The 25,158-nt window shown below is 40.2% G+C and overlaps 2 protein-coding genes across 2 annotated transcripts in view; one reads left to right on the top strand and one right to left on the bottom strand.

Moving 5' to 3' along the window:
- Positions 1-25,158, top strand: part of WDFY2 (WD repeat and FYVE domain containing 2) — a 270,430-nt gene that overhangs the window by 149,400 nt on the left and 95,872 nt on the right. The window lies entirely within an intron of this gene.
- ATP7B (ATPase copper transporting beta) lies at positions 1,283-24,390 on the bottom strand. The gene is made up of 20 exons (XM_065730313.1): positions 23,163-24,390; positions 21,598-21,834; positions 19,796-19,959; positions 18,656-18,817; positions 17,053-17,129; positions 16,516-16,690; positions 15,721-15,954; positions 15,434-15,525; positions 15,167-15,294; positions 13,229-13,383; positions 12,894-13,028; positions 11,839-12,033; positions 10,713-10,895; positions 9,102-9,300; positions 7,716-7,862; positions 6,322-6,464; positions 5,099-5,302; positions 4,870-4,987; positions 4,227-4,329; positions 1,283-3,033 (listed from the first exon to the last, which is right to left on the bottom strand). Exons 1-20 carry the CDS (start codon positions 24,340-24,342, stop codon positions 2,769-2,771), a joined length of 4,296 nt encoding a protein of 1,431 aa, XP_065586385.1. The 5' UTR covers positions 24,343-24,390; the 3' UTR covers positions 1,283-2,768.

The raw sequence follows: 25,158 nt of genomic DNA, 5'->3' as shown, positions 1-25,158 counted from the left end.
TTTTCTTGATTTCACTCGAATCTCATTGCTGTTTTCTGAACTTGCTTGCATTTTCTAACAGGCATAGCACAAAACTAGACCTGCTACTTCAGCTGATGCCTCACTGGAGCTGAACAGATATTTTATGTCATGTAGGTGACACTGTTTATACACTGCCATGTATCTGAACAGCAGCACCACAGGGTTGTTGGAACAGGTCACCAAACGAACACAACCCAGTTACCTGACAGGAAAATACCTACAGGCATTTTCCTGCCCAGCTGGCCTCTAATTCCTTTGTTCAATATCTCAAGATGATTTGGAATCCTATTTCCACCCTTCAACATGCTTCCAAACTCCTGTGCCTCAGTGCACAGTACAACACTGTCCTTTCTCCCTGCTTACTCTGCTTGAACCAGATCACAAAGCAGTCACATTAATTATCCACAGCATTTCTTAACCCACATACACTCTCATTTTGAATATGGACACTACATGAGCTGTTTTTCATGCTTGTTGTGTTAATAAGCAGAAGACCAATCTCACCAGCACACTGGTCCGAAGTTTCAAAATGTGGAGATCAAGTCAACAGTAGAATCAAGTAAGTCTTAGTTCTGCTGAAATCTACCAGAGAAGTTCTTGCAGCTTCCAACAACACAAAGATGTGATCCACCAGGACAGATTAATAGGCTGAATTTTATGGTTTTATTTTTGTCAGAGCCAAGCATGCTAAGTCAAGATTGGAGAGTTTTGCACAGCATGCCATACAAACTAAACTGCTTGTTGGTAATGACATTTTGCATATGCTTGCTACAATCCATCAGTTACTGTTCATACGTGGTTGTTTGTGGGGCTTTTTTTCTGTGCCCTTCAAAAAAATAATAAAAAGCCAAGACACAGAAGTTCTGTCTGTTTGTTTAAAAAAAAAAACACCACATTTTTTACTGTAAGCACTGGTAAGAAAACATAAAATAATGAAACAGTAGACCATCTTCCCCAAAAGGCCAAGTAAAGGCACCTATGGCACGTCTCAGATGTGTGTGTGCTGTGAAAGTCATCTCTTCACATACAAGGAGACTTTACAGTTTTAAAACATTTTTAATTGCATTTAAGACAATGCTGTTGATGTTTTCTTGTGACAGCTCAAACGCAGTATTTAGAGGAAGAGAAAACTGGAAGACCTGCCTGATGCTTTAGGCACAGTCCCTTTCCTGCCTTGTAAAATCAAACAAAAAACATTAGGAGGAGCAAGACTTGAATCCCTGTTTGAAGCTATTCTGTATTTAAGTCAGAGAAAGTTATCTCTTATTGTTTAGTGAGGTAATTCCCATTCTTTCACCTCTCATATCAGAACCAGTAAAACTCTGGTCTGCTTACTTCAGAGTCCCACAGTTCAGCAGTACAGCACCACGGGGCCAGGATCAGTGCTCTTCAGCTGTTGGTTCCTATTGTCCCGACTCTAAATGGTGTTAAGAGTTGAATTCAACATTCAGAGCGATAAAGTTACTGCCAGCTTTGGTAAAGATGTTGAAGTGAAAGGTGGGTTGTTCAGCACCTCGATTTCTTAGTAAACTAGGGCAAAGAAGGAACTTAAATCCAACTGAAAACATGGAAAACCATTTACATTAAAATTCAGGCTATTACAAATCTTCCTTCTGTCATCAGGAAGGCTTACTTACACTATGGCAAGTAGAAATCCCACATCTTAAGGCCACTTTTCAACCATTCCCTTTTAACCTTGTGGCTGCACTTTAAGCAGTCAGTAAGCAGGGGTTCATTTATGTAATGAACTCACTCCATCCAGCCATGCTGGAGTCACACCATCTGTAGACACTGGTCTGTTTTCTGTCACTCCACGGTAACTGCCAGCTTTGTTCACACAGAAATTCTTCACTTGCTCAGAGGGAAGAGACTGCCAGTTGCCAGCTATCCAGAACTTTAAGGGATTTTGCAAGGTAGACACAGAAAAATAACATACTAACTTGGATCACAAATTGTTCTGCTTTTGTGGGTTTCCATAGGAATGGAAAATTCCCACTGACTTAAAGGAATGTAGCCCAATCTGTAAACATAGTCAGAAGTTGTAGAAGATGTCTTGTGTGGAGAAAGGGAAAAAAGAGCTCACATGGAGCAAAAGAGAAAGCCTAAGAGAGTAGTGGGAATTACAGAACAAGTGCAGACATAAAAATGTGCATCAGAAGAGTTTGATACTTGAAAGAAAGTGCAAGTCTTTGAAAGAGACTTCTCAGAGAGTTATAGTCAGTGAAACACTGAAGCTTTTTTGGTCCAAGAAGATGCACATGAATCCTAAGTTTAAACTGCTCCCACAGTGATGTGGCTGGTTAGGATTTTGTGCATTCCAACCACAAAGCTCCTTATGCTGTGGATATTTTCACTTGGGCATTGAGAGTAGTACTCAGAGGTTATGAACATATTTTTTTGCTTCAAGTGCTCTTGAAAGAGTAAACTTAGAAAGAGTAAAAAGTATGAAATCTGGTGCCTGGCAAACAGTCCAAAAGATAAAAACTCTGTTAGACTCTGAAAATTACTATTTTAAATTATTTCACAAATCGTTATGTGCAAAGAAGCACAACAGAGTCACAGATTCTTTCAGTGACTAGGAATAACTGGTGACATGAAAACATCCACAACATGAAACTGAGTTGCACTTGTTTTGTGAGCCAAAGGAATAACTTCACTTGTAACGTTGAAGCTCTTGATGATGTGACTCAGTCCCTGTTGTCACTGTTGAGGTTGAAAGTTCCCTGCTGTAGTAAGAACACAACACTTCAGATGTACTGTTCTTCATCTCCTCCATTCATCAGCAGTGACCACTTGTCCCCTTCCTCCTCAAAAAAACCGTTATGTCTCGGTGGCTTGTCTGAAGTCAAGGAAGAGAGAGACACTTGACTAATCTGATCCCAAGGAGCTGATCTGGATGAATCCCTCCTCCTATCATCCATTCCAATATGAACACTGATCTGGGAAGGAGTGAGTGGCTTCATTCGGCCTTGAGCTTGAGCTTCATAACTTTCTGTGTCTGGCTTCTTATAACTGAGAAAGAGAAAAGACAGTTTGTATCAAGAGGTCAGCTTGTGGAAGTGACTTCAGCTTTACAGTAAATCAGAATCTTCTGATAATCTGATTGCTACCTGCAGTTTAGAATCAGTTAATGGCTTAGAGCACTGGTCATGTGGCATGAAAGCTTTTCAAATTGTAGAAGAGAGGCGCTCTCAAATTAAGGATTTTTAAGAAAAAAAAAAAAGAGCATTTGCTGAACGATGAAAGTATTCATAGCAGACAACTGCAGGAGAATGGACTTCATGGCCCAAAAAACCTACTTCTAACTCCAAGTATTCTAGGTCAGCAATAGCCCAACAATTACATATATGATCTTCTTCACATATATATATTACTGTGTTCTTAGGAATCTGAAGTTCTGTTCGGATAAAGTGAAGGTTCAAGAAAGAAAACTGTCCCTCAGAGTGTATAGCTTCCTTAGGTCTGAAGTCAAACATGTGGGAGGCTCCTCAGTATCTAACCTCAGTGGTGTCCAGTATTTAGTATTTAGCATTATCAACACAAGATGAAAAGAACTGAAGAATAAAGGAAATCTCTGTGCATGCAGAAGTTTTTCATCCTTTGGGATACTATAAAGAGAAAATTTTAGGAAGAAAATGCTGAAGTGATAGGACTGATCCTGTAAATATGTGTAAGCACATGTCATTTTTACAGACTCACTGAGCATCTGCATGGTCAGAATCGTGATGCAGTAACAGATTTCCTGTATTAGTTCATGCTATGCACCACAGAAGACCCCCGGCTACAGTAGAAATATCTGAAGGTTTGGAATAATTCCGGAGACTGCAGTAAGTCTGACCTTTTAAAATATGTTAGTTCACAGTGCTCGTAAAAATAGGCCCACTGCAGCTGCACCCAAAAGTGTACCATGAAAAGGTAATACCTCAACTGTTACTGAACTAGATCTCCACCACAGATGCCCTTGTGGCATCCAGTCACTATTTTAGCTGCTAGCCAAAGAACGCTCAACAGCCTTATTCCAAGTGTGTTAATGATAGGGACATCCATCTCTTTTACAGAGAAGAATTAGACAGAACACCACCATGCTGAAGGACTTCAGGTATTTTTAGGTACAGAAAGCACAAATTAATGTCTCACTTGGATCCTAGCAGCAGTGCTGCCTATGAACCTATGGTTCCTCATTTACTTAGTGTAAGATAACTTGCCATTTGAGCTGCAGGGAAGACAGCACAACAGACACAGAAGAAGCTGCCATTGCAGCCGATCCCATCCAAGGCTGAAGCACAAGACCAGCAGGCATGAACACACCTAGCAAAAGAACATACAGATATCAGCCAGGGCAGTCTGTCCCAGTATGGACATTTCGGTCCCTGCATATGATAGAACAGATCAACATGACTTCGATAATCACAAATAGATCAACATGCATTTTCTTACTTTTTGAAGTTAGTTTTAAATAGGAACTTGGAACATGAGATGTCTGATAGAAGCAGAGAAACCAAATACTGTGAGACAAAATGTGAAATCTGGGATAAATAAAAGAGGGAGCACCCAGAAATGTGATCTCTCTCTGACCAGAACTGTGCTCGAATATACTAAAATGAATCGCAGAATGCTGTTATGTAAAATAAAATCATGATTTTCATTTTAAGATATAAATATTTACTCCAAAAACCTTAATATTTGGGGAAGAAAGATTTCTTCTACCAGCATAAACACCTATGCACATATATATTTTGTTCTCCTTCTGTCAAGTTTTAAATGCTTGAGCAGGAAATCCTGTCAGAGGCACCACAGAGCTCAACCACACTGCTGTCTTCCACAAGCTCAGCTCTGACAACCACCCACCTGCTGCTATTGGTATTCCAAGCAGATTATAAATTAAGGCAAGAATCAGGTTTATTCGTATTCTCCGCACCGTTCTCTTTGATAAGTGAATACTGGCAACTACATCCAGCAAGTCATTCTGTAAGACAGAAGAGCACTGAAAGTTTTCCACGTGCAGTCTTCAGAATACTGAACTGAAAAGAAGAGCGATAAAATGAGGTAGAAGGCAGATCAAAACTGTAGTGCTCACTCGGATAAGAACAACATCTGCTGCTTCAATGGCAACATCAGTGCCCGTTCCAATGGCAATTCCAATGTCGGCCCTGGCTAGCGCAGGGGAATCGTTGACTCCGTCACCAACCATTGCAACCTTCCTCCTCTCATTTTGGAGTTCCTGGACCTTTGCAACCTTGTGAGAGGGAAGAACCTCAGCAAAGACTTTTTTGATCCCAACCTATGTATGAAGAAAGAAACACATACTTATCGGTGATATGCTGAAAGGAAGAGCCATCTGCTGTCCTGGTGGAAGGGCAAATCAAATAAATTGCAAGCAACACTAGCAAACAACACAGAAAGCTGAAGAGCAGCATGCCTTTGGCATAAAAAAATAACCAATTACAGACTCCATCATCACTGCAGAGGGGCTGGCACACCATGCACTGCCCTTGTCACCATGCCTTACAGAGCTTCTGGAGCTCTACTGCCCTGGCAAATAGAGGTTTGATGGCTGAAATAGAGAGTTTTCAAATAAACATGTCACCTGATGGATATGCACCAATAAAGGTTCCAGTGAAATGCACACAGGAGTCACAGGAACCCAGCACTTAACACTAGGGAAAACAGAAATGCCAACTTAAGTGTGCAAGCCTCAGGGAAACTATGAAGAGAACACAGAGGGCTGCATAAATGCTTTCAACCACTTCTCAGCTTGGAGTTGCTATCAAGGCTTTAGTGCTACAGCTGAAAAACAAAGGTGGGCACTGGAATAACTACTGCAGGTCTTCCCTCTCTCGTCTCACAAGGGGTAGGAGCTCTCTTTTTAGTCCTCAAAAAAAAAACAACACCACATTTTAAAAGTTTTGAGTCTGGCTTGCCATTTTCCATTGTCGAGGAAGTAAATGACAAAAAATCAAGGAAAATCTAGGTTAGCCCCAGATAAGTTTGTTTAAAAGTTCACCTGAGGGCATGGAACTATAAACCAAAAAGCTTGTTTCTGAAACAGTTCTTCCCTTAACAAAGAAAGGTGGGGTGGGAAAGCACTTTAAAAAACCTGAAGGTGAAAGAGTGGATTAAAACAGAAGAATTAAATCACACCGAGTAACAAAACAGGCCTCACAACATAGGAGAACATGTATAGCATTGCTGGCTGACGTAGCTGTTTGTGTACAAGAGGAAAGCAACACAGTGGCACACAGTAGATTAAGAGTAGACCAGTGCAATGAGGGAAATGGAGATGGAGAGGGGGTATGGTACCTGAGTAGCAATGGCTTTTGCAGTTTTCCTGTTGTCCCCGGTTATCAGCACCACGTCTATTCCCATGTTTTTCAGTGTGTGCACAGCAAGGGCTGCCTCCTGCTTGACAGTGTCTGCTATTGCAATCATTCCACACAAGGCACCTTCACAAAGAAATGTGCTCTGTTAAAAAGAGCTGTGGGTAGCAAAGTGGCAGCGAGAAAACAGGACTCTCCCTCTGTCACATCATGGTAAAGTTAACTCTTTCTGGTTAATACTGGCTTTCACAAGCCTGAACCACTGACTTACTTGTCTTATCTATGGTCCACTTCCTACACACACACTCACACACATGCTTTTCTCATTTACCTGTTTCAGATCTAGCAACAGAACTCCTTTGATACTTAGGAACCAGGCAGAAGGGGATGATGGCAGCTATTAAACATGCCTGACTTATAGTCTTTTTCAGTATAGGAGAAAATGACTGCGAGCCACAGAAAGATTTCGTAATGGTCAGACATCAAAACCACACCTCCAGAATATAGAATATTTGTTTTTATATCCCCTAAATCTCTCAGATTTCTATTACAGTTAATTACTTCTGGACAGGAGCACTGCACCCAACACATATTGACTGAAAGGTGTTTCCATGTGAATTACAAAAATCTCACATTGTTTTTATCATTGCATGTTACCTTTCAAAAGTAATGATTTAAGAAGGCTTTCATCATCAGTTACTCTGGTCACCATCACTGGCAATACCAGGAACACTGAGTATACATCAGGGTCCTGATTTCCATGTTAAGAGAATTTGATTTTTCTGGACACTAATGGAGCCCTGGATGAGACATGCAAATGCCTTTGAAAATTATTCAGTGGGCAGATCAAGATTATTTTTTCACTAATTGAATCAGAGGCTCTATATCAAGATCACAGACCCAATGGCAATTTATCACCATTACAGCAGGTTTTGTCTAGGTTCCCTTTCTGTGTAGCACAGAATAGAAACCCTCCAGCAAAACTCATTTAGTCTAATCTAGTGTCTCTTTTATACTTGAATGATCTAATGACTTGTCATGTTTATTAATGAAATATGTTGAAATCAGTGATGTGGCAGGTCAGCCTGTAATCCTTAAGCAATGTAAAGTCAGGATGGGACACAGTTGTGCAGTTGTACCACACTTTTGGGAAGCAGGAGGTTTGGAAATTAACATTTAAATTAAAAACTACACAGCAAGGTCTTATAAACACTATTCTGAGGTGAAAGCTTCTTTTAAGAACACCTTGATACACTTTGGCATTTTTCTCAAACGGTTCTGTATTAAACTGTGTAATTTCTTGACACTAAACCACCAGTTTGTTTTTATCCCTTTGACAATACAATCAACTGATAATTATTAAGCCACAGTAGTTACCATCTATAGCCACTAATATGGCTGTCTGTCCTTTTGTTTCATGGTCTGTCATGGCATCATTTACATCATTTGCAATATGCAAGCCATTCCGTCGCATCCACTCACGATTTCCAATCAACACTGAGTATATGTGGGAAGATGATGGACCTTTGTGTATGGACAGAAGAATAATGAGAAATTTAAAAACAGTAGACATGTCAGAGATGTTTGAAATGACAGCGTCAGGCTGTGTTAGTTATACAAACATATTTGCATAGGTGTTCTTATTTTTTTGTGTGTGCATGTATCTGACTAGAAAAGGTCACATCCAAAACACTTTATCTGGAGGCTCATTTGAAGTGCTGCTGTCATGGCCAAATACATATGCACAGCTGCCACACAACTGTGTCATTAACTTCTTGAAAGTATTTGCATTTATTTGCCTTTTTGAGTTCACATTGTTTTTCTCAGAAAGTGCAGCGTGCACTGTTCACACAAATAATTACTTCTTTCAAATATAAAGGCAATTCTTCTAAGAAAAAAAGTAGTTTTGTTCTAACAAACAATGAAACAGCACATAGACCCCTTCATTATGAATCCAGTGCAACTTCACAAAGCCCTCTGAAGCAGGTGAGAAAATATTACATTAACACCACTCACAAATGGCACAGCTCTGATGATTAAAGTTCTTATTTTAATTCTTCTAAAAGCTTCCTCAAAAAGGTTAAGAGATACAGTCTCCTGAAAAGAAGATGAGCTTCTTAAGGAGGACTTTCAATACGTATTCATTTCCTTATACAATACAAAAGAGCAAGTGCCTTCACAGAGCGTGAAACAAAATTAAATGCATTAGCTAAATCAAAAGCATCAGGCACTGAAACTTAGTTCACAGATATAACCTGCTTCACTGCTGAATAGTTTTTTTTTTTTTTTAATTAAGTGTATTGAGAAATATTTGAATAGAAAATAAAAGGTTCAAGTGAATACAGAACTAAAATGTAGGACATAAAATGGAGCAATAAGGTAACATATGTTGAAGGTAACTTTCCTATGGAGGAAGATGTTAACTGGCAAACTGTGCTCTCTGCTGGACCATTCTTCTGTCCACAAGGGACCTTGCTGGCTATGCCTTATTGTTTATGTATTTTATAGACTTCTGGAGTATCTGGAGATCACTGTAGTAATTCTTAATTAGGTTTCCAAATTCCAGAGCAACTGAAGGCAGGGAAAAAGAGATTTTCAATTTTCATTAAGACATCTTTTTGTTCCTCATGTTCTTTGCCACTCCCTGCCATAAGACCACTTTTCTGCTGTTCCTAGCCTGGTAGGATTGCTTTGCAATGCTCAGCACTGTGGATTCATGAGCCCTTGCACTAAAACTGGCAGTTACTTTGGGGGCAGACATACCATTTGATTCAGAGAGTGCTATCAGTGTGCTATCTCCCAGAGGAACGCTGTTATCCCCACTCCTGCTAGTGTCCAACTTTGCAACGCCCTCCTCGGCCACGCCCAGGACAGCCTCAACACCACCTACTTTGCAGCTGATGCCACAGCCTGGGACTGCCTGGAAGTTGGTGCAGTATCCCAGGCTCTGAGTGCCAAGCTCCTGCAGACATAAATCAGAGTTCATCATCAGTTTGTGTTGACAGTGTGTGGTACAAATATTAGATAACTGTCATCAAAAAGAGACCTCATTCCTCCTCTTTACAATGACTGATAGATTGGAACACAGTATGGTGCATCAGTAGTGGAGAAATGAAAATAAAGATGCTGTAAATGTACTGGGGATTATACTTCTGAAATTAGCTGCCATAGAGGTCACATCTCAGTCTCAGCCCTAGCACAAGAAAACCAAAAAGAATGATTTTTTCAGGTTGTTCAAAGATTAAGGAGATGCAATGGTAGTTTATAACTTTGGCCAAGACTAGGAAATAAAAAGAAATACTACAAAAATAAGTCATACAGCTCTGGAAAGATGTAACTTTTTATTAGCCACATAGACCAGTGACTGTGTGGGACCAGCCCTTTATATTTGTATATGTGCATATACAGACGGTGAAAAACTGCACCTAACTTGTAGACTGATTTGGCTGGATGCTGATTCTAAATAAAATGGGGTTTGTTTGCAGTATGAAAGAGAACGCAGTGAGTAGCTTCAATATAAGAAAAGGGATAACTGGGATTCTAGAAATCAAAAAAGAATGAAAAAAAAACCTCACCACATTAATTTATAAACAATTAATTTCAGCTTATCTCTGGAAATCAGAACTATATGTACCTTTCAAAGAACTCCTGTGTAGCCAGTAGTAACTGATGCATACAATACTTCAGAAATTTCAGGGGAACTAAGACAAATTTGAAAAACAGGAAATGTACAATATAAGAGGGGACACTGAATCATTACCACGCTCACATTGTCAAGTAGCCCAGTGACCTGCATTAGCAGAAAGAAGTCGTTTAAACCAGCATTCTTATGCTGGCTTCTAATTACGCTTTCATTGTTCCTGAAACATTTGATGAACACAAACAATAGATAAAGGACTTCTGAGGATCTGCAAAATCTGTGCAGGCATGAGTAACCTATTCATTTGTGAAATTCACAAATATCACAGTTAAATACTCATGTTTGTTCCACAGCTTTTTACTTAATCTATTCAGAAAAGTAAGTGACTAACAGCAGTGACTACCACAATCAGGTAAGATGTGAAATGTCACCATTCACGTTTGTTTCATGGTGCTTTTCTAAATGAAAGTATTCCTTCTGCATGTATTCTAGAATCCTTCCTTTGTTGTTATTTCTGGGAAAACTTAGTAATATCTTGCTTGAGGACTCCATAGCATGGCCCCCAAACCAAAATTTCGATTATACCCCCTAGGTATCATCCAGATTATGATAACATCTACCAGCTTTTCAGCCAGTTAACTTTCAGACAGGCTTCTCCTTCTGGAATTTGCTCCTTTCACACAGCATTCATGTAGAGCCTTTCAGATCTGAAGTGAAACAGTAAGTCTAAGTACCTCTTTGCAGTATTTAGTGACTGCCACTCCTAAAGGATGCTCACTGCTGGCTTCTGCAGTGCCAACCACCGCCAGTACCTTCTTCAGTGAGAGCACAGCTGTGTCTCCCAGCAGAAGGACCCTCATGACTTTAGGAACTCCACAGGTAATGGTCCCCGTTTTATCAAACATCACAGTCTTGATCTGCAAGAAATAAACCAGGGTTACTGCCTGAGCTATGAGATCACAGGGATGCTTGCATGCTTTGGGCAAATAAATGCAGGCAAGACATCAATAATTATTTGACCGTAACCAAACCAAGATGAATAAACTTATGAAAGCCAGAAACCACAGACTGTGCTTTAGATCTCCTAATGCTTTCTTACTCATTCCTCATACAGCTGAAGCTACAATATCATGCTGTACCCGTATCAGGATCTCAGCATCACAGCACTTGCACTCTGCTTTGTGTGAGTGTGTGTACACGTGAATGAATGAGAGTTATTGTCAGTCTGATTAACTTATACTACTATACTATCCTTTTCACTCCTGCTTATTCTGCTTATGTCCAACCCAGTCTTCCACAGCACGGTTTAAACTCATCTTCTTTTTAGTGCTTGTGGACAGGCCAAGTCCTTCTTTCTCCTTTTCCTCTTTTCATCAGTTTTCTGCCTTTGAAGGGCTTTTTCTGCCACCCATCTACCTTCCCCTCCCTAGTCTAAAACAACTTCAAACCATACCATTTTTCTCTTACATCCTACATTTCAAACCACTGATCAGGAACAACATATATTTCACAACAGCCCTCAAGGAAAGAAGAAAAATGTTGGGTTATCAGGCTTTCTTGTAAGAGGCTAAGAGAGCACAAATGCCAGAGACCTCACAAGGTCATGCAGAACATTAGCAGCCTCAAAGGCAACAGCCTGCAGAAACTGCTGGCTCTCAACACTTCGCTGCCTACACTGGATTGTGGAGAAAGAAAGTCATCTTCCTTGCCCTCATGAGCAGCTAACAGGAAAAAAAAAAAAACAACAACAACAACAACAAAACAACTGCAGTCCTCTTTATCAGTGGAATTTCCTGAGACATTATATTTGATGTGGCTAGAGCTGAATAAAGCTACAAAGATATAGAATGAACTATTAACCTTGTGTGCCATTTCCAGGGGTTTTCCACCTTTGATGAGAATACCATTCTGTGCAGCAACTCCTGTGCCCACCATCACAGCTGTTGGGGTAGCCAAGCCTAAAGAACAGGGGCATGCAATGCTCAGCACAGTGATTGAGGTTTGGAATGCAAACCTCAGTATTAGTTCAACTTTTGAAAGGTTCTTGTTCTGATTCTGCAAGAAGAGGGAGGAGAGGGGGCAAAAAAAAAAAAAAAAGAGACGTTTGCTGATAGAAGATAACATAGGCACAATCACAGTCATGTCAAAAAATACATTCACCCAGAAACCTCAACCAAGGAAAAGCAATATATTATTGCTACCATAATGGTAGAGATTTTTAGGAGACTGAAGATAGAGTCCTACTCCACAGAGACCTGTACTCAGCAACTTCAGGAAAGCAGCAAGTAAGTACTCCTGAGTCTCCTCTTGTATCATGAACTAAAACATGAACTTCTGTACAACATCCAGATGTGCTCTCCATCCATGGAGGAGGATACATGAGAATTACCCCCACACAAATGGGTATGACAGAATGACTCTGCTCTCAGATGACAATGTAAATTCCTGGCACTGACTTCCTCATCTAATAAAGAAGAACTCCATTTCCAAGTGCACAGATACCCACAGTCGCTGAGCACAGCAAACACACATCCTAACGATAAGAGAAGCTCATTTTCCTTCTAAAGTCAAACTCACTATCTGCCAAGGAACAGTATGTTAAAAAAATTTCAAGCATGATAGGAATGTTTCAGCTCCTTGCAGTGCAGCTACAAGACATGCTCAATCCAGAAGGAATGCTTATCATTTCAGTCTGTAAGAACCCCGTGCAGAAATTAGGACTAATGCACAAGTATATTTATACTTGCAAATATATTTTAATTAGTGTAATCATCCTCTTTGTGTAGTAAATAGCACACTGTAACTGTAACTGGCAAATACTTACATACAACATCAAACCCTACAAGCAGAAGGTATTTTAATTTCACTAGGAGATGGCTTAACAACAAAATCCAGCCCTTAATCAAATTACTTACAGGAAAATATTTCTGAATAATATCAAAATTTATAAAACCAATTGTGATCCATGCTATCAAAGTCACTGTAGAAATGATGATGATAAATGGAACAAAATATCCACTAAACTTATCAGCCAGTTGCTGGATTGGTGCCTGTAAAAAAGAAAAACATATATTTGCATGTTTATGAACAAAGCACATTAAATATGCAGAATTAATGAAAATAATAGTCTTTCATTTTTTTTGAAGCCTGGAAAAACACAGTTCACTGGTTGCATAAATACGTCAAAATGCAGTCATTTCATTATTTAATCAAAATTGATGAATAAGGTTTTCTTCTCTCTCCCTTTTACCTTTGACATTTGAGCTTCTTCCACTAATTTCACGATCTGTGCCAGGGTGGTATCATTACCAACATGAGTTGCATTAACAAGAACTGAGCCGTGTGCATTTATAGAGCCAGCAATCACTGTGCTCCCAGGCTTTTTAGTGACAGGCATAGCTTCGCCTGGAAAGAAACACCAAAAATAAACGCATCAGAGTGGTGCAAATACTCCTAATGAGAGCAGAGTACATTAGCACACAGCTCATTGTATGCTAGCAAAATCAGCATGCTGAGCAATAATGGCATGAAATTACACGTTGTATATCTCAGTCTTCTAAAAGCATGTATAAGTGGTATTATACTTCTGTAAACCCTTTTCTAGGTTCATTTCTGCAGCAAATGTCTTAGCAGAAATATTTCAGAGGGCTGGAGCATCTCTCCTATGAAGAAAGGTTGAGGGAACTGGCCTTGTTTAGCTTCAAGAAGAGAAGGCTCCGGGGTGATCTCATTGTGGCCTTCCTGTACTTGAAGGGAGTGTATAAGCAAGATGGGGAATGACTGTTTACACGGGTTGACAGTGATAGGACAAGGGGGAATGGTTTTAAACTAACACAGGGGAGATTTAGGTTAGATGTTAGGAAGAAGGTTTTCACTCAGAGGGTGGTGATGCACTGGAGCAGCTTGCCCAGAGAAGTTGTGGATGACCCATCCCTGGGGGCATTCAGGGCAAAGCTGGATGTGGCTCTGGGCAGACTGCTCTACACTTGGCAACCCTGCCCACGTCAGAGGGTTCAAAATAGATCTTTGAGGTCCTTTTCAACCCAGGCCATTCTATGATTCTATGGTCCTATGATTCTATGATTTCTGGCTCTTCCTTTTCAGTCTGTCTAAGATCTAGGGCTCTTCTCCCACCTCCAGAAACAGAATCCCTAGCCTGTACTCTGTTACTCAAGCGTACCCTAGTATAAATGAACAGTCTCTGATCCCAGGTTTTCCTGAAATAGGTCATAGTTTCTCATGACTTCATTGAAACTTTGAGGTGCATGTGAAGGTAAGTCATCTTTTTGACTGGCTATGAAATGCATTACAGAAAAAAACAGTCAAAGGGACGGGGACATTGTAAGAGAAAACAGGTAATTTTGGCATACTGAAGATAAAGGCCTGTAAAAAAACAGGAAAGATTTAGCAAAAATTTTCTCTGTACCTTCGCGCAAAAATGATTTGGCAGAACTTAAAAATCATGTGATCTAGGGACTCTGAACAAGAAGACAGCACAGCTCCTAAATGTAGAGTATTTGGAAGCAGTATACAACAGAGAGATGGCTCAGCCACCGTTGTTTTCTGAGATTCTGTTTAGAATACAGGACAGAAACTAGATCTTATGCGTTATGCTTTTCTGCTTTCATTTCCTCATACCAAAAAAAAAAAAAAGAAGTTTCACATTACAATACCAGCAGGTAAAGTCAGCATCAGCCACCTAACACATTTCCCAGTTTTTTAATAAATCACTTTGTTGCTGAAGGAATTTGGGCAAGGCTTTATTTGATTAACTAGACAATAATCATTCTAACCTTCTAAAAACACACTGAAATTGATCAATCCTCTAACAAATACAGGCTGCTGTTTGGAAAATCACTACGCTGCTTGGTGTGGCATTCACCAGAAACCACAGAAGCTGGAGGTGGGTGGAAATCATAAACAGTTGCATTATGAAATCCCTCTTTGCCATTTTGCTCTGAATATCTGAGCTGCAGTTTGTATTGGCCTTTTGTCAGATTAATAATAGGGGAAAAAATAGTAGTTTCCTTGGTCCAAACCCTCCAGTATGCCATCCCTCAAAAAGGTCAGGGATCATTAGGATGGAAGGCTATTTAGACAACACCTTTTGCTTTGGAGCTGTTCTCTTTTCATGTGAGAAAAAGTCATAGAAGGTTTCACATTTTTGCACAAGTATAAGAGAAGTTACCAGTAATGAGAGACTCATCTGCCATAGAATTGCCTTCAATGACCTTCCCATCCACTGGGAACTTTCCACCAGGAACAACCTTTACAATATCACCCCTTTGAACCAGTTCGACAGGTACCTGCTCCTCTCTGCAAAAGATAAAAGTAGAATGGACAGATCACTTATGTCACAGTCTTCAAAGTCACAATCATGGTTTCAAAGTAACTGCTTTGAGCCCAGCCTGTGCACCTAAGTAGGCTGAGTTTTTGCTTCATGAAACCTAAATACCTGATGATAGAGTGGTCAGGTCCAAGAGTCACCACAGTGGCTTCCGTGGCTTGAAGAGATATAAGTTTAGCAAGAGCTTCTGAGGTCTTACTCTAAGAAACAGAGAGAGATGCTTGAGATATACTAAGATGCATAAATGCTGATGTCTGCTTAATGCGATGACCCACGAACTCCACATGACTGTAACGTAGGCTACTCCACACATCTTAAACTTCTGACTCAAATTCATCTGAACAGTTTTATTCTGTTCTCATAAATGCACAATATTTCACATGAAGGTGAATTACCTTTGCTATATGTTCGAGCCATCTCCCAAGGGCAATGAATACAAACAGCATTGGAGGAGTGTCAAAGAAAGTGACTGGGCTTTTCTCTGCCTTTTCAATTATTGCCACCAACAGGATCACACATGAATACATGTAAGCGATGGTTGTGGCAAGTACAATAAGCACATCCATATTGGCTGCCTTGTGCTTCAGTGACTTGTAAGCTTGTATGTAAAAATACCATCCACCAAGAAACTGTTGGTGTAAGAGAAGACAGACACATATTAAGATCAGAGCAATGAAGTAAGGAGAATATAATACCATCTATAGAGTATGCAGTAGATAACGGAAGGGATAGCTATCCCATTTGAGTTTTATTTCAATATAACTTTAGTGGAGAGGTCTAGTGGAGGTTGAATCCCTTGTAATTCTCTTGCTCTTACTTGCTCTCAAAACAACTCTTCCAGCTAAATCCTGGCAGGCCCTATACTTTTCCTAGAAACGCAATATAACGAAAGCAAAGAAGCTGAAGGGATTTACCTGTAGTTCCCTTACACCCAATCAGGTATTTATTTGTTTTAATGTTACTTTCCCCTCTTGGAAATGCTACTGGGACAACAGTGGCAGGAGTAAGTGCAGTGAGCAAGTCAGAACTGATACTTGGCAGAGAAGTGCTACTTCATTCTATGTAGGTGTCACAGACATGAGGGCAGGTATAATCCACTAAACCTTTCCAGTCTCCTGTCTGTGTCAGATCAGATTACATACATGGGAGATGAACAAAAAGCAGACCTCTAGGAAATACTCTGGACATACCTGAACAAAAGTGCACAGGACAAAGAAGAGAAGATTTAAAATAGATAATCCAGGAATGAGATTCTGCTCCAGCACCATAGAGCCGTGGTGTTCGCCGCCAGGTATTAGCATATAAATCATTAGGATTAAGACAGGAATACCAAACACTAGGCTGCACAAAAAAGACTTCCTCCACCTGAAAAGTAGAAGCTGTAAATTCCCAGTCATAGCACACCCTGCAGTACCCAGGCCAAACACCGTGCTGACAATCCAGAGCTAGGGACATTAGTGCTATTCCAACACACAGCTTCGGGATATTTGGGAAAGAACCAAAACATCAGGACAGTTTTAGTGTCTCCAACATATTTAAATTTATAGACATTTATCAGTTAAAAACAAAGATTAATGAAAGGAGTAAAATTATTCGAACCAAATAACAAAACAGAAGATTAAATATGTTTTACACAAACGCTACATTAACTGGGGAAAGTGAGGAGGATAAGTTACAAGAAATGATCTACATACATTTATTAGTGAGAGAGGAAGAGAAATACTTACTGCTGTATTTCCTTTTTATGGTCCAAGTTATGTGTGCTTGGAACTCTTCTAGACACAGAAGCATGAAAGCCTATTTCCTTTTAATAAAAGGGGAAAGAGGATGAGTTACTTTTGACTAGACTAACTATATTACTTATGCTTAAATGACACTGCTTTTAGAAGAAATGTCAGAAAAGGACACTGTTCCATATTTAATAAATACCGACTATTTTTTTCAGATCCTCAGCATGAGGATATATCAGACAGTACTCAGAACGTGGACTTTAAAGTACTTGTGTTATCTATACACCAACACAATCATAATTCAGTAAGTGCTCTGGCTTCCTAGGCAAAGACAGCTCCCATTCACAGCTACTATTCTGCTGCCCTCCTCCTCACAGCAATTTTACACCCTTTAATCCCCACTGGTCGTATGATAGATGGAAAACATCACACAGGAAGGTAATAATGTATACAAGCTGCTGGGCTAGTAAACCTTGCTAGCACCTCCTTAACACAGCAGTTGAGTCGATGTTTCTGAAGTTGAAAATTAAAGTTACCAGAACCAGTTTAAACCTATAAAGCTGACTGCAGGAAAAAGCTATATGTATGTATGTGTGTATATATATATATATTTGCATTGCAAGAAGCCAGTTATGACTGACACTTCGGTGACCTACTGCAGTGCAACCACTCCTCCCCACAAAAATGAATCTATGTAGCTGCATCATGGGATGTTCCTGTGGCAAGATGTACCACAAAGAACTACTCTACCAGTCTGAACAGGCCGCTACTTATATGTTGATCACTGCTGCCATATCAGCTCTGCAGAGCTGAACAGATTACTCTAAGGACATGAAAGGAAAACAGGCTCAGCTGTTTTCCTGACCACTTCCTGTTTGTGGCTCATCCAACAAATTCTCTTCCCTCTCACTGAAGCAGAGGAAAAAGTTTTATCAACACCTGGGCTACAATAGTAGCAGAATTTATGATCACTGCTGTCACGGGTAAGCCAGGATATGTTTTTCCATCCATGCCTGTTTTGGTTGAAAAGTTTTCTCTCTGAATCGACATGGGAATAAAGGCAGGTGTATACAGAGGTTTATAATGCTCCTGGTATGAGCAGGGCTTCGCTCCCTGCTGCTACTCAACTCCTTCCACACTCTCTTTCAGTGACAAGAGAAATTAGTATTTCTTTTGGAAGTATCAACACTTCACTGAAGCAACTGAAAATCGGAGACACATAGCCCTACACACAGAGAAGACACAGTGGACTTATTAACACTTTTACCAGATGCAGATTAAAAAGAAATAAAAGTGGATTTATTGAATTTTTTTTTTGTAACTTTTGGGATATGTTTTTAAAGCAACAGACCAGACAGACTGGGAAGCTATGCACTTCTGTGCAACACAGCGGCTTCATCATACGGTAAACACCTTACATTATCTGTAAAAAAGTCAGTGAAACTCCCCAGGTATCAGCTACTTTATTTTCTCTTCTATTTCATAGAATCACAGTGGTTTGGATTGGAAGGGACCTTTAAGATCATCTAGTCCCAATCCCTTGTAATTGGGATTGGGACACCTCCCTCTAGTTGTTTATAAAAAATGTTCTAAAACCTACCTCAATGATTTTTATAATATCTCGAGGTCCTGTTATTTCAGGATCAAACTGGATGTGAGCTTTGCAAGTAGCAAGTGCAACTGAGGCGTAGAATATGCCATTCGTTCTCATCAGTTTGGATTCAATATTGTGAACACAGGAAGCACAAGTCATCCCTGTAATCTGAAGTAAACAAAGCTTTAGATAGTTAGCAATCTCTTTTCACTATTGGTGCTAAGAAGGACCAGTATTGGTGCTAAGAAGGACCAGTACATCAGCCATTTTAGCTTTTGCACTGACAATGCAGGTTTCAGTGTTTAAGAAGTTTTTTGTTGCTGTCATCGCTTTGAATGAACCAAATATTTACCCAGTATTTGTTTATGAATTTGAGATACTGTTACAAACATACCAGTGACTGTTCAAACTCTGCAGGCAGTGACCCAAGGCCTCAGCAGGAAGAGTTTATAGAACTGTCTTAAAGGAAACAAATATAACCATCTACTTTTATTATTATAAAATCCTGTAACCAACAGCTATATTCACAGCAGCTTATTTATACAACAGCACTAGCATGTTGCATTTACTGCAAAAGTACAGTTAATATAGTTCTATCAGCAGCTATATTAACACTGCCTGAGTCAATATACACATGAGCACATTTAACATCATCATCCTTACACAAATCTCCTGGTGGATTCAGCACAGCACATTCCCACTTTCTGACCTATTAGCATAACTGCAGACTGTTGTTTTCTGTCCCACTGTATAGAAGCATAAGAGAAGAAAACCAGACCTTTAAAGAATCTGGCCTTGGGATGAACTGTTTAATAATTTCACCCATGTTCTCAGACCTCTATACAAAGCCACTTACATTCTCATCAGATACTCGATGATATATTTGCTGCTTCATTTCCCCTTGCTAACTAACAGAAGCCTACTCTATACATACAGCTGTTACTTTTTGTTTGAAAGGTGCCTTTGAAAGGTTCTCTTAAAACAAACTGATTTTCTCCTTCCAGCAATTAAGCAAAATCAGTGTCACCAGACAGAACTGATCCATTGAGGCCGTAACTTCTTAAACAAAAGCATTTGCAAGAAAATGCTTCTTCTGAACCTGACATTTCCAAAACCAACACACAATTTCAAATACATGTTACTTACAAGAAGCTCCACACTTCCTTCTGTTTCTGAGTGATCTTCTATGACAGTGGCTTCAAAACCCAAGTTCTGGATCAGCTGTGTTATTTCAAGAGGCTGTATGATCTCTGGTTTGTATTTTATCTCTGCTTTACCTGCCATCAGTGCTACCAACACTGAAACAATACCTGCAGCAACAATAATAAAGAATGTTAGATAATGTCATTCAGAATGTGAGGAAGAAAAATAAAATATCACATGTGATTTTCAACGGGAGCTGTAGTTATTTTATGTCTAGTGATCTCTCTTCTGCCTCCTCCTAGTGTTGTCCCCTGGTCACAGCAGCAAAGTTTTTCTTGAGATGCAGACATATCAAAGCTCCCTATAGCAACACGAGGAGCTGCTGCAGCTACAAAAGAAAGAAGGCTATGGTCTAATGAGACAGAAAGGAAGCCCATGAGCCATTTCTACACTGCTAACTCGAAGCTCTACCCTGGACTTCCTAACTTTGTAAAGCTCTAAACAAATTCTACTGGACAATAAGCTTCTTTTTATTTTATTTTTTTTTCTGATCTAAATTTACAATCAAAAAGCAAAGCATAGAAGACACAGGAAACAAAACTTATCTGAATTGCTAGTGGTTTCTTGATTTTTATGTCAATTCAGAGAGTCTGGACTCAGGAATCAATAAGCAAAACCCACCTAAGGCATGCCAACATGCATTAAAGCAGGCAGTGCTGATGCTCATCTGTTCATGCTCTGTATGGCCTGTTTGCAGACTTCTAAAATGACAAGACTTGCTGTGCCTAAACTAACATAATTATGCAGGCACTGGAGGCACACGTTCATTTTTACCTGCCTGGGCAAGTGTATGCTAAAGAATAAGTTTCAAAGCACAAATGTCAGGGTTCTCAACAGCTTTGGAAGTGATGGATTGCCGTGTAAAGAAGCAAGGCCCTAAGAACAATGTGAGAACAAATTTTCTGTTCTTACCTTGAGCCTTGTTTCAGGGAATAATTAAGATTGGAAAAGACCACTAAGATCATCTAGTTTAACCATCAGCCCATCCCTACCATGGCCACTAACCACGTCCCTCAGTGCCACATCTACACTGTTCTTGAACACCTCCAGGGACGGTGACTCCACCAGTTCCTTGGGCAGCCTGTTCAGATGCCTCATAACTCTTTCTGAAGAATAAAGGTCTCTTAATATCCAACCCAAATCTCTCCTGGTGCAACTTGAGGCCATTACCTCTCATCCTACTTTGAAATGTTGATCACATTCCAATCCCTTGCTATTACAAAACAATTATGTCCATCGTGTAGGCTCACTAGAGAAACAGTGATGTAGTTACGTTAGCTCTAAAAAAGAATATTAAGTCACTTCCTGAAGGGGGGTTGTGGTGAGGAGGGGGTGGGCCTCTTCTCCCAGATAAATAATGACAGGACAAGAGGGAATGGCCACAAGTTGCGCTGGGGAAGATTTAGATCAGATTTGAGGAAACATTTTTTCTCTGAAAGAGTGGTCAGGCACTGGAATGGCCTGCCTAGGGAGGTGGTTGAGGCACCGTCCCTAGCGCTGTTCAAGAAGCGTTTAGATGAGGTGCTAAGGGATTTGATTTAGTAGTTCAGTGGGTAGGGATGGTGATAGGAGGATGGTTGGACTAGATGATCTTGTAGGTCCTTTCCAACCTAATGTATCTAATGTATCTATGAGTCTATTTAACTTGAAGATATCCTACCACGGCCCCTTCCATTGACCATACAGAATACCTTTTCCAACCAGCAGTCCCACCAGACTCACTATAGGAATGTCAGATTTATTACCGTCTTCTTTCTGTAAATTTCTTTCAATGGTAGACACACATGATGCGCAGGTCATGCCAGTGATTTGTAAAAAACACTTCTTGGCCATCGTTCCGCTGGGCTGGTTTGGCTCATCAAGGTGAGGGCTGTCTGGAAGTGCACTGGAGACACAACCCTGGCGAGGAGGCTCTGGGGCTCGAGGTTGCGCTGCGGCATTGCTGGCACCAGGCCAGTGCTTGTTTTCTCCTGCACCAGTATCTTGAATAAATGCACAATAAACTGAACAAACACTACTTACAGGGCAATAGGATGACGCAAAACTACAAGCATGTTCCAATCATACACCAATCATGCAAAGTCCCCTATTTGTTTGAAAGGCGATATGGTGATTATGGTTTCTTGGTGGAATAAAATCATAGATTGTTTCTATGTATATAACAATACACACTCACCTGCAACTACTTATACAACCACTTAATTCTACACAGCTCCTTTTCACTTTCAGATGGCAAGTGACTCCCTCCAGTCTCAGTGTCTAGATCAGACAGCTACGTCAATCTGACCACTACCTCTGCTCAATGAAGCTGCACTGGTATCTAGAGGGTCCTCATCTAGCAGAGTACAACCCAGCCTCCCATTTGTCTTGTCCTTGTTACCTTCCACACAGCTCATAGCATTTGGTCCCTAAAATGGAAAGGAAAAGCTTCTCAGCAGATTTCTCTTTATGACACAGTATTTATAATACAAGTACTGCAAAAATGAGTACTGGGAGTATTTGCAGCACTCAGACCTCAACTCATAACCCTCTCAGCTACAGGAGTACTCTCAAATCATCTCCCTAGGACAGAATAAGGTTTGTGGAAAGGAGAAAGGACTGCTTTTGAATGTGTTAAATGCAGAGGTTCCTCTCCTTTTCCATAGATAGGCGCTCTCCCATCAACAAGTTATGAAAGTAACAAATGACAATTAAACTTCATATACAGAAACCTCCCTTGTAGCAGCTCCATAGATTCAGAGGGATTGGATCCGCAAGAAAAATGATTGAGTATTTGGGGTTTAGACCAATCCATTCCAGGTAAAATGCGTCCATATCTTAAAGGAAATTTGTTCTGAGCTGAAGCAAGTAAATACTGCTGCTTTTGAAATTTGCTAGAGAGATTATGCACCATAGCAACTTCTTAAACATTGAGCATGTGTACAAATTCCACAAACTGTGCTGCAGCAAAAATGTAAAAGTAGTGCCAGCTCCCAAAGACTGTGTGTGTGTTGGCATTCATCTTGCTGACAGCAAGGCTTAGGTCCCTAGCAAAAATTCTCAAGAAATAAAGATCAAAAGATTCAGACATTAAGAAAGGATTTTAGCTAGGTAAAAATTGGCTTTAAATGAAACATAATTAAGTTCACATATTTTAGTATTTTGTAATTAATTAAAACAGTTTGATAGATCTTACAGCATCCTAGAGGAGGCTGGAGGAGCCTGTACAAGGAAACCTACTCCAGAAGAAAGGGCGCTTGCCACTTAAAATACATTGTACCAACTTCCAAACTTTTTGACATGCTATGCACAGAAGACAAAACACTGTTACCTGTCAGCAAAGATGCATCAAACCCCATTTCTTCAATGGCATCTCTCAACTCCTCTCCATTCGTGACACCTGGATCATAATGTATGGTCCCAGTCTTGCCAGCTAAAGAAACTGCTATATGCTGCACACCTTGTCTCTGAGATATTGTTCCTTCTATGGACTGTGCACAGGAATTGCAGGTCATGCCACCGATCCCAATAACAGCTGTGCACATTGTGTCTTTCAGTGGCTCTCTGAAGAGATCACATACTGAAGCAGGAGATGGAGATGGTTGGTTATTTGCTTCTGAACTACTAGGGAGGCAAACTTTAAAGTTTCCAGGTGGAAGGGATTCAATGGCTTGCTGCAAAGCAGGCATGGTAATTAAATTTGGGCTATATTGTACAACAGCACATTTATGTTCCAAGGAGACTTCAATACTTTGTATGCCTGGAAGAGAGGATATATTATCTTCAATGTTTCTGACGCAGGATTTGCAGTGCATGCCTTCTATATGTATAGTCACTGTAGCTGTGCTGCTCCTGTTGGCAACCAGTGGATCCAAACCATCACTCTCGAGAGATGTTGGTGTCTCTTTGGGATCTGTGCTCTGCAGGTTCCTGACATCTAGCACACCAAGCTTCAAAGGTGCTGATTTACTCTTAATGGTGCAGTTGTACCCCAGGTTACTGATATGGCTCCTAAGTTCCTCAGGCTGAATGATATAAGGATGGTAAGCAATAACTGTTTCCTGGTTACTGAGTGACACCTTGATTTTTGTCACACCGTGAAGCTTTTTCATCTTTCCTTCAATGCTGGTGACACAGGACTGGCACGTCATGCCTTCTATCCGAAGCTTTATTACTGCTTCTCTAGAGCACGGCAAATTTATAGACACTGGTGTCAACCTTTCTTCTGCTATGTTAGCGTCAAAGCCCATATCCTCTATTTCTTGGCAAATCTGTTCAGGACTTATTTCTGACTGTAGATATTTTACTAAAGCATTATTGAGTTCAAGGGAGACTTTAATACTCACAACACCCTTAACTTTAGAAATTCGTCCTTCTACTGACTGCACACAAGATTGGCAAGTCATTCCGACCACACTGACTGTGACTGTGCGCTCCTGAGAAGATGGGGAGGGCATGGCTTCAAAGCTTTCCTCGTAGCCCATGTTGTCAAAAGCAAAATTCTGTTTCATTTCAGGTTCCAGTGCACAACTAGGGGGAGAATCAGCATTGGACAAAACCTGAAGAGCAAAATAAAAACAAAATGTGTGTGTCCTTATCACTGTAAGCAGCAATATTCCATTTGAATGTTTCACAACATTTACACTTTGAATATATTACCAGTCAGCTAAGGCAAAATGTTCTCAGCAGTCCCAATCTGATCATCTGTAACTGAAGCACTCTCATCACAGAGTCTGAGCTCTGCTCTTCACAGCAGACTGCCACCTGCATAAAGGGTCACAGGAGGGACTACACTGAATATCCCTCCACAAATACAAGCAGCTAGCTCAGTCTGCCCCACTCACTATGAAAACAAAATAAAAGATCCACAGGAAACAGATTCAGGAGTTCTCAGAGAACCTGAAACCAGGCAGGACCAGTTGTATGCTGTCTGCAGAGCTGTACATGTGTGTACAAGGGTCTAGATTGTCTGTACATATACAGGTTTTTGAAGTTAAAATCAACTCACAAAGATGTTTAAAGATGTGTATGCAGATGCTTCCACTATCGTTTAGTTTCATCCATCCCTTTGAGAGGTACCTAATAAAGAGGCACCTGATACTGAGCTACAAGAACTCACGGGTCTGATCCAATACCAATTTTCAGGATGCAATAGCCATTACTGAAGTAGATTAGTCTGAAGTAGACTGTCCATCAGTCAGATCATGGTCTGCAATACTGTAATTCTACGGTTCAGTACTCTATTCAATTGAAAAATGAAACATTAATGAAAATTACAAAGGCAACAGTTCTCACAGACAAGGCAATCAGAGCATAACTCTGTCATC

The sequence above is a fragment of the Cyrtonyx montezumae genome, unplaced genomic scaffold (assembly GCF_038088225.1).
Source record: "Cyrtonyx montezumae isolate F1298 unplaced genomic scaffold, pur_monq_1.0 scaffold_12, whole genome shotgun sequence".
Lineage (NCBI taxonomy): Eukaryota > Metazoa > Chordata > Aves > Galliformes > Odontophoridae > Cyrtonyx > Cyrtonyx montezumae.
The sequence above is the reverse complement of the archived record's forward strand: the minus strand, read 5'-3'. Positions and strand labels throughout refer to the sequence as shown.

Bases quoted from the DNA above. Each gene is read 5' to 3' on its own strand.
- ATP7B (XM_065730313.1), bottom strand. From the start codon at position 24,342: ATGAAACAGAATTTTGCTTTTGACAACATGGGCTACGAGGAAAGCTTT. The intron at 5,303-6,321 runs GTACCATACCCC...CTTCATACATAG, and splicing joins CAAAAGCCATTGCTACTCAG to GTTGGGATCAAAAAAGTCTT. The intron at 4,988-5,098 runs GTGAGCACTACA...TCTGTCTTACAG, and splicing joins CAGATGTTGTTCTTATCCGA to AATGACTTGCTGGATGTAGT.